At 35.9% G+C, this 9,842-nt stretch overlaps 1 protein-coding gene and 1 pseudogene across 2 annotated transcripts; both read left to right on the top strand.

Moving 5' to 3' along the window:
- Positions 1 to 237: 237 nt before the first annotated feature.
- On the top strand, positions 238 to 1,571 carry LOC147868712 (putative CCR4-associated factor 1 homolog 6 pseudogene; annotated as a pseudogene).
- Positions 1,572 to 5,062: 3,491 nt separating this feature from the next.
- Positions 5,063 to 7,880, top strand: LOC147868711 (NAD-dependent protein deacylase-like). 2 transcript variants are annotated; one of them, XM_087322658.1, is made up of 8 exons: positions 5,063 to 5,230; positions 5,606 to 5,701; positions 5,789 to 5,856; positions 6,246 to 6,348; positions 6,472 to 6,609; positions 6,816 to 7,013; positions 7,145 to 7,226; positions 7,510 to 7,880. In XM_087322658.1, the coding sequence occupies exons 1-7, from the start codon at positions 5,084 to 5,086 to the stop codon at positions 7,181 to 7,183; spliced, it is 789 nt and encodes a 262-aa protein (XP_087178784.1). In that variant the 5' UTR covers positions 5,063 to 5,083; the 3' UTR covers positions 7,184 to 7,226; positions 7,510 to 7,880. The 2 variants fall into 2 exon arrangements, with proteins under 2 accessions (XP_087178784.1, XP_087178775.1); XM_087322649.1 differs by having other exon boundaries at positions 5,065 to 5,230; positions 7,135 to 7,226.
- Positions 7,881 to 9,842: the final 1,962 nt, after the last annotated feature.

Genomic DNA, 9,842 nt, shown 5'->3' with positions numbered 1-9,842 from the left:
TCCATCCAAGAGATAATGAGCTGACAATGGACAAGTCTACAGAAAACACGGGATTTAGGCGTGCCTCCGTGATGGACGACTTGCTTATATTGAAGTCCCGACCCGACCATAATGTCCACAAAGAACATGGGTTGGTTCTCTGTATTTGTGTTCTCCTCATGTGGTGTTTTCATCTCTCTCTCTCTCTCTCTCTCTCTCTCTCTCTAAATGTATGAGATATAATAAATCTCTTGATCAAATTAAAGCCAAATACTCTGTTCCTCCCACTCACACCCACACTTCTCGCTATAACCAGAAAGAGAAACGGGAATACACAGAGAGGGAGATCTTTTATCTCCACCTATAAAGACAGTGAGAGAGAGAGAGAGAAAGAGAGAGAGATATGCACAGATAGACAAGAGAGGCTAGGTTTTTTCTGATGATTCTTTCTTAATATCTATTTTCCATTACACATCCAGATCTAACCACAAACCAACCAGACCATGTCTGTAATGGAGAAACCAGAGAACCTCTGCATCAGAGAGGTATGGGCAGACAATTTAGAGGAAGAATTTGAACTGATCAGAGAAATCGTAGATGATTTTCCATATCTTGCAATGGACACGGAATTTCCAGGTGTTGTTGTGAGGCCATTAGGCACATTCAAATCTAGTGCAGAGTATCACTACCAAACCCTAAGGTCTAATGTCAATATACTTAAACTCATCCAACTTGGTTTAACCTTCTCTAATGAAGAAGGATTGCTTCCTCGAATTTGTGGGAAACATGATAATAAGAAGACCAGTGGTAAGAGAATTGATGAAATGATGGTGCATGATAGTTTGATACATGATGATGAAAGGTGTGATGGTAACCAGAATGATCAATATTGTGTTTGGCAATTCAATTTCAAGGAGTTTAACATAAGAGAGGATGTATATGCCCATGATTCGATTGAGCTCTTGAAGGAGAGCGGAATCGATTTTGTAAAAAATGAAGAAAGAGGGATTGAATATCAAAGATTTGCTGAGCTTCTTATGTCATCAGGGATTGTAATGAACGAGAATATGCATTGGATCACATTTCACAGCGGATATGATTTTGGGTATCTTTTGAAGATTCTTACAAGCCAAAGCTTACCATCTTCAGGGCCTGATTTCTTCAACCTACTCAAGGTATATTTCCCGACTATTTATGACATCAAATATCTTATGAAGTTTTGCAATAATCTCCATGGGGGACTGAATCGGCTAGCCGAAATGCTTGAAGTGGAGAGATTCGGAGCTTGTCATCAAGCAGGATCTGATAGTTTACTTACATCGTGTGCTTTCCGGAAGTTAAAAGAAGGGTTTTTCAATGGTGCCACAGAAAAATATGCTGGAGTTTTGTATGGTTTGGGTATGGATAGTAGTAGTGAATCCTATAGCTAGCTAGTGGTAGTATATTCAATCAAAATTGCCATTTAATAGTAGTACAGAAACAAAAACAATACCCAAAAAAGAGGTTGAGTGCTTGAACTAAAATTTTGGCTCCATCTTCTTTGTACACTTTTAAAGGAAAACATTGTTTTGTGCCATTTTTTTTCTTATTGCTATATGTCACATGGGATTTCTCGTGTCTCTCTTATATTATGTTCAATGCGTGGGTGTTTGGTTGTGAATTTTGAATGTTTAGAAATACATACCAGTTTAGAATTTCTTTGTTTTTCATATCCCAGGGTTTCTCTTGTATGTTATCTTCAGTTTGTGGGCAATTGCTGGTGAAGTGCTATAAGAGACATGTGCTATCATGGTAATTTCATATGATCTTTCATTTCTACGAAACCTGCATATCTACTTATCGGGATATTTACATATCAGAGATATGATTAATAACTAAGTGTTAATACGTATCATGTACCTGATTGAAGGTTAACAAATACAATAACTACTAGTATGCGTAATCATTTGAGGAAAACAATTGTCAATTTGCTATCTATACCCCATGATCTCTCTGAGATACTATTTTAAACATGTAGATGTCTGACAGTGATTTCTATAGTTAAAGAGTTAATGGCATCTAGAACAAGGTGAAGACTAACAAGAATTTGGCATCATCTTCTTTATAATCTCTAGTAGGATAAGGTTTTGTGTCATTTTTATGTCGTCATCTCTTCCCTTCCATTATCTTTGGTTCATGGGTGTTTCCAATGCTTAGAAAATTGAACAATTTTGAGCTCATGTCGATATGCTACTTGAGTTTGCTTTGATTCTTGCCAAGGATGCTCCAAGCCTTTGTATACTTGAAAGAACTACTATGAAGCTTTACCTCCTTTACAACTACTTTTTCGTACATTTACATGAGATCACATCATTTGATGGCTATATGTTGTGAGTGGAATGGAAAAGAGTAAAGAAAAGAAAATGCTTACTTTCCACTGCTGGAAGTACAAATGATGGAATCAATCAATTGGAGGTTTCTTTTCCATGGAGTATCAATGGTGAATATTCAAGCTATGATGCCCATTTTGGGATGATCTGTGGAGAACAATACCACTGTAGTTGTATCACATAACCGCTCTCATAGTCCTGTTTTCTTACCATGGTAGCTTCTGCACTAAATTCTTTGGAAAAGCTGGGGGTTTACATATCAATTGTTTAGTTTTAAGAATATATGTTTTGAATGGTGTTTTTTATATGCTCACTTGACAGCGTTTTGAATGTTTAAGACAAGGTTAATTATGCTCGTCATCTTTGATTATATTTTTATGCCATTGGGCCTAATTTAGCAATCGATGAAAAGTATTTCAACCAAGTGGTTGGGAAATTTCTCTCTGATGTTTGGAATGTGACTGACCATTCACCATTTCGTATCAACGGGTTTTCAATTTTGGGAATTGCCCTTGAGGGTAATAGCACATGCTGTGTTGTTTCAAGCTGCACATTGTGTGTGAGGCATAAAGGAGATGTGTTATATGCACATGGGCTCAGTGGTTAACTCATGCATGAGTTATGATATAAGACATAAGCTTATGGATCATTGTCCTTAGACTACGTATCCTTGCAACATTGGTATGCCATTATATTCTTCTTAGTATTTCAGCCTTGTAGAGCTTTTATCCTTATGAGTGTATACCATAGTATTATGTATTGTGTGACATATAGAACAAGTACGTATTTTTTTATGAGACTAACAAGCCTATGATATTAAATATTAGTGTAAGTGTCTAAGGTAGGCGTAAAAGGCAACACATGTCATATAACAAGATAATATGTTGCACTATCGCATTGTACTTGGAGTACCCTTTGGAAACTTCCATGGCAAGGGTATGGAATAAATGCAGATTGACTATTGTTCTTGACTTTCTATACATCCAACGGAATTGCTATTATCTTTGGAGGAATCACTTCAATAGAGGAATACAACATTCTTCCAATGTAGTGAATTTGTTGGAAAGACTTGAACATCACAAGTTACTTGTTATTCCATTTTGGAGTCTATATACGAATACATTATTATTGGAAGCACGTGCATTAACATACAGTGACAAACGTTTAATGACGATGAAATATAAATGAATATGAATATGAATATAAATCATTACAACTTTTTTAATATCAAAATGGGCAGAAGACCAAAAGTTTATGTCAAAATCTATTTTCAAAAACATTGATGAATGATTGGAGGGAGCACCAAGATATGAGATACAATCCAAGGAAATCAATGATGTGGTATTTGAAGATGTTAAGAAGACCACAAAGCTCTTTATTAAACCCCATAACAAAAGCGCAAGAACAAAACCCATCACTGAGTGTTAACGAATTTGGGGTAGCCCCAGAATGGTCACTACGAACATAAAAACTACAAATGGAAAATGGTTCCATCCAAAAGCTAGAAGGAATGATCATTAACCACCAATTTGACATATTAAGTGGTATAATACTATCTCACCTTTATGGTTACATGATCTAGAAATCAAGTAGCCTATATGTTAGGAAGTCCTTTCTTACAAGTCTCTCAATTACTTATGGATTTTGGATGCGATGTAGTTTCCATGAAGGTTAATAAGACCTAACATGCATGAGCAAGAAAGAAGACCATTGATGAATGACCATTCAATTTGAAGCTAAGTTGTTGGCTTGAAACCTTGAGCATAATTTAGAATTTAATCAGGATTTGTTGGCATCACAAAGAAAGTTTTAAGCCCAAAACAACTTCCTCTATTAGACATGGCGTTGTCATGAATTGGGTTAAGTTGCTAGCTACGATTGATTAGATGTATACTATAGTTATTGGACATTACAATTAATACGAGCCAACCATCTCATGCTTCACTATTACCAAAGTGAAGCATGAGGTGACGAACAAACTTTAGGAATATAAGTACCTTACCATAGTGATAAGTTAGTAGACGACAAATTCTTTGGCTTTTGTTTCAAGCCTTGACTATCACACCTCTTCTTTCCCTATAGCCGCCATCCGTGGAATGCATTTCCATAGATCCACATATTATCATAAAAAAATGGCAAAAGTCTTTGTTTTTTCAATATCATGCTATGAGAAAAACAAATGCTAAATTAACAACACAAAGATAATATTCTATGCATGATAGTGTGAAGTGTAAATCTATACAATTAGGTTTTATGGAGTACAATCTCTTATGCAAAGTGAGTATTCATGTCGATTGAGTGTGTTATCCAATGTTCTTGACATCTAATCATAATAGTCCAAAGTCTTGTTAATATCAATTCATAATCTCTTGTATTGTGGCTCCTCTCATCTCTCGTAGCCTACCTCTTCTCTCGGATCACGCGATCTTGCCTATTCTCCCTCTCATAAGAATTAATCATCAATGTGTTTGAAAACAAGAGGCAATGTATCACATCATAATCTCATGTACTCTTAGGGCATAGCAAATTATGTGCATGGACATGAAATAATGTACAAGAAGCATTCAAAGCCTTGGTGGATTACATTTCTGTTTTATTGTTGCAATGCTAAGTTCCAAAGCCAATGTCAATTAATCCTCCATGAATACACTAATACTAATGCTAATGCTAATACTTAATACTTAATACTTAATACTAAATACTAATACTGATTCCGGAAAGATAAAAAGAGAAGGATGAATTTGGTCGGAAGAGTACTGCTCTGTTCTCTCAAGAAGACGAAGCAGACCCTCTTCCAGTACCCGGATCTGAATTGCAGGAATATGGCACATCTCCAACCCTCTGAATTGCAGCGGTTCTCAACTGCTCTGAAAGAAGCATCAGTAACTTTCTGTCTCTGTCTCTGTCTCTCTCTTCCTACATGTGTGTATCTGTATATGATATGGTCTTTATTAGGTTTTATGGTCCATTTGTATTTTTTTCATAGAAGCGGATTAGAAGATATCTATGCATGTTTTGTATGTATGTATGTAAGATCTTAATTTATGGGGATAGGTGGATCACAATATTTGTTTGAATGATTATATGGATGCATGTGTCATTTTAACTAAAGCTCATAGAGAGAACACAATGCCGCCCTATGGGTAGGAATAGCAGCAAAAGATGTTGATTCTGAACCCTTGCTTCGTGAAATACTGAATATTAGCAACGTGTAACTCCTTTTTTTTCAATATCATGACATTCATATTCTCACACAGAAAATAACAGTCCTCACTGGAGCTGGCATATCTGCAGAATCTGGAATACCAACATTTCGTGGTGAAGGAGGATTATGGCGCACGTGGAGTGCCACGGTCATTGCTCATATCATTCATAATTGATTTCATGACTTATTTTCTGTTTGTTTTAAAAAAATACTTTTGTCATCCACCCTATTGAAGGAGCTAGCCACACCAGAAGCATTTGCAGCAGATCCATCTCTAGTCTGGGAGTTCTACCACTATAGAAGGTAATGCTCATACAAAAAAAGATTATTTAGTTGTATAGCTTCGCAGATGTATTATTATAATAAAACGAATGAAACATAACCTATTTACAGAACAAAAGTGATTAATCAAAAGGTAATTTAATGTATTAGAGATACAGTCATGTGGAGAAATTCAATCTGTATGACGTGCCTTAAAGATTGAAAGATCTTTTTGTGATAGAGTCAGAGAAATGAATCATGTAAATGATATCAGCAGTGTTACATCTGCCTTTCTGTGAAACAAGATGTTAAACAATGTTTCTAAAAACTTGTATTTGGTATATACCATGCATTGCTATCCTATATGGATGCTGTCTTGTGCCTAAAAGCATGGATATGGCTCATAAGTTAGCGTATTCTCTTCTGTGCAGAGTGGTAGTTTCAAACTGTAAACCCAATCGTGGCCATTATGCTATTGCTGCCTTAGAGAATCGTTGTAGGAAAGAGGGAAAAGTATTTACTTTATTGACACAGGTTTACATACTTTCACATATTTCTAAACTATAAGAATAGTGATGGCATTTTCCTGGTGTTCCATAGTATTCTACGGAATCATTTTGATTCTAGAGTTTATATACAAAATAATGTATTTTTCAGAATATTGATGGACTCCATCAAAAGGCTGGGAGTACAACAATAGAGCTGCATGGTTCTCTTTGGAAAACACGTTGTCGCACTTGTGAGGATGTTCAAGAGAATTATGATAATCCAATCTGTCCAGCCCTTGATGGAAAGGTATGGATTTTCTTCTATTTGATCTTTTCCTTTTATGTGCTCTTTAATAAAGCAATGAAAAACTCAAATGGAGATAGTTTTCATTTGTTTTCCATAAGCTTATATATTCCCATGTATGATCCCATTTCCCAAAGCGATTTGAACATAAACTGTTTGCACTTGATTACATACAAATTATGATCTACAATTTCTGTTATGTTGTCCAGGGGGCACCAGATGTGAATGCGGTGAATGCGCGCATTCCGAGCATGCAACTACCCCGATGCAAAAAGTGCAATGGTTTGTTGAGACCACATGTGGTATGGTTTGGTGAAATGCTTTTTGCAGATGTACTTGAGCGAGCTTACGCCTCATTGGAGCATTGTGATCTCTTGCTTGTAATCGGAACCTCTGCAGTTGTTCAGGTTTTTTGAATGCTTGACCTCTCAAAACAGTGTTTGCATAGTAGTTCAGAAGTGTTATCTTTCTAACATATATATATGTGTGTGTGTGTGTGTGTGTGTGTGTGTGTGTCATTATGTTTAGCCTGCTGCAGGGTTTGCCCCTGTTGTTAAAGCAGGGGGCGGTTGTGTAGCAGAGTTTAACATGGAGGATACACCTATAAGCCGGACCTGTAGGTTAGTACTTCAAAGAGTTTATTGAAGTAAATAATGTTAATGTTGATATATCGCATTGTCAACATTGGAATCTCAGCACATTATCAGTAACGTGTCGATGGAATTGTAGTTTGTTATCAACTACATGTCGATGGAATTGTAGTTGGCTATCAACTACATGTCATTTGTTTTCTAGATTGTGTCCATTGTGTTTGCTTGCTACAGTCATTTTATTGTTCACGTGTCGGAGTATTCTGCTAAATTTTGGGAATATTAACACATTTACTTGTCACTTTATGAGCAGTTTCAAATTCCTTGGAAGATCAAGCGGGACTCTTGTGCATGCGCTTCGCATTCTACCTGAGGAACTTCCTGAATGTGAGGCATAAAATGATAGCAAATCATTGTTGATGAAGGTTTTATCAATTCCCAGGGGATATATGCCATGAATTAAATAAATACTATACGCTTTCTGAAGCAAATTTTCTACACAATGCAAATGTCATTGCGACAGGTGCAAATACTGAAGAGAAATGGGGCCATAGAGCAATATAAACTAATCATAATTTCGTCATCAACAAGATTAACCATGAACATTATGGCATATTCTAAAGTCATGCTTACTTTTAAGATTTTATAGAGAATGTTAAAAATGTTTGCCACAGATTTTTTTCACATCTTGAATTTTTCCACATCTTTCTAATGTGATGTGAAGCATACTTTATATGGGCTACAATTCAGCTAATGGATGCCCTTAGAAGTACAACATTTCTAAATAATAGTAGTATTGATTAGAACATTGTTCTATTCTGGGCCAAGGCTCGGTCCTGTCCCAGCCACTCCCATGCAAGGCACCATGTGTAATGGTTAGGCGCCATGCATTCATGGGTAACAGCCCATTTGGGCCTCTATATAAGTGGAGTGTCTGCCCATCAAAAGGGCTGACGGGGTTCCCCTTGCTTCTTGTGTAATAAGTGAAAAACTAGATTCTTTGCGTTTATTCCAATGCTTTCTTTGCAAATCAGTTTTTACTGGATTGACAATGTGAAATGGTGTCAGAAGAACTAATTTCATGTAAAATTGGACACAATCCTAGAAGCATTTGATAATGGTGGTTTTGGAAAACATGCCAATTATTTGAGTGGTGTTATAAGTGAAGGATATGATTCCCATGCATAGATGTACAGCCAGGAGAGAGACAATGTTTTAGAATACTTGGAAATAACTATCAATTACCCTTGTGTAGTCGATTATTTTTGCCACATTGTCTACCTTGCGGTTTCTAAAATATTCCTTACAAATTTTCTATTTTGAAAGGTTGTTGCATGAATTGAATATTGAAACAAGTAGAAATGTATAAACTTTTGCTATGCAACTCCTTTATGTACAAGTGTAGCAGGATGAAATTGGTTGACAATTAGAATGAAAGTGAATTCTGTCATTTTTGAAGTTCTTAACATTAGATAGCGCTTTTTAGCATCCTCCATTTTCATATTTGGCTATACCCTAGTGCTAAGCTATCTTTTGGAAATTGGAAAGGGTTCAAATCTCACTAATGTATTAGATCATGTAGAATTTGTGAGCTTCAAAGGTTGATCTTTAGCTCTCCCTAAAACAACTAGTGGTTGGAGTCTCACCTTATCGTCTCTATCATCAACACATGCATATTATTGATGTTATGCCCAATTGTCTTCATAGGCAATCTCTACCAAGCTCGGAATCAACATTTATTGTTGTTTATCCTAAACAAATTGATAACATCAACCCACTATGATCCCCCAACATAGTATCTAGGGTTCACGAAATTATCTAGAATGTGACTGAATTGTCTTGCTTGAGAGCTTCTCATCCTTTTAAATTGTTTATGACCTACTCCTTATTAGGAGTATTCAAAAGGGGATGACATCTAGTGTGATTTAGGTCATGGGAGTCCAATGAGTAGATAACATCCATTGATATAGATAATTTAGACTCTGTGCACAAGGCCTATGTGATGACATTAGGATATCCTGGGGGTCACCCATCCCAATACTATTATGGCTCAACCGCACTTAACGTGTTGAGCTTGAAGCATCTCTATTAAGATGGTGTTCCAAAAGAGATGTAACTAGATGTGATCATGTGACGAAATATTTAGCAACTCCATTTCCTTCCTATTGACTTTATTAGCTTATGTTGGGCACCATATTGAACTTGAGAACTATGTGAGAGAACCCCCACAACGTTTTAATATGTTTATTTTAAATTTTACAATCTACTTGTCTCACAAGTTTCGTGTTTTAGTAAAATTACTAGTTTCATTCTACCTAAAGTTATTAAATTTTTATTTATGAATTGTTAGGTGAATTCTAACGATTTTAAGATTGTAAAAAAACGGTGAAAGTTGTAGTTCCATCCAAATTTTTTATCGTTATTGCTTATATTTCACAATGTTATTAAATCTTATTAGGATGTGGACTAAGGGGATATATAATTGTACTTTCCATCAATTATCATATTCATTGATCAATGGTTGACCATGACCTCTTTGCATCCATTACAAGTGCATGTGCCTCACTAGTCAATGTCTTCCTCAAACCATGCAAACGCACAAACAATTACCTAACATATTTGTTTTGACAAAGAAAAATAACATTA

The sequence above is a fragment of the Azolla caroliniana genome, unplaced genomic scaffold, assembly GCF_043228905.1.
Source record: "Azolla caroliniana isolate FFs.n. ecotype wild unplaced genomic scaffold, voAzoCaro1.0.p SCAF_1, whole genome shotgun sequence".
Taxonomy (NCBI): Eukaryota; Viridiplantae; Streptophyta; class Polypodiopsida; order Salviniales; family Salviniaceae; genus Azolla; species Azolla caroliniana.
Note: the sequence above shows the minus strand (reverse complement) of the source record. Positions and strands in the feature narration are given on the sequence as shown.

Coding starts and splice junctions, on each gene's coding strand:
- LOC147868711 (XM_087322649.1), top strand. CDS start 5,084: ATGAATTTGGTCGGAAGAGTACTGCTCTGTTCTCTCAAGAAGACGAAG. Junction 5,857..6,245: donor GAGTTCTACCACTATAGAAG/GTAATGCTCATA, acceptor TCTTCTGTGCAG/AGTGGTAGTTTCAAACTGTA. Junction 6,349..6,471: donor TATTTACTTTATTGACACAG/GTTTACATACTT, acceptor TGTATTTTTCAG/AATATTGATGGACTCCATCA.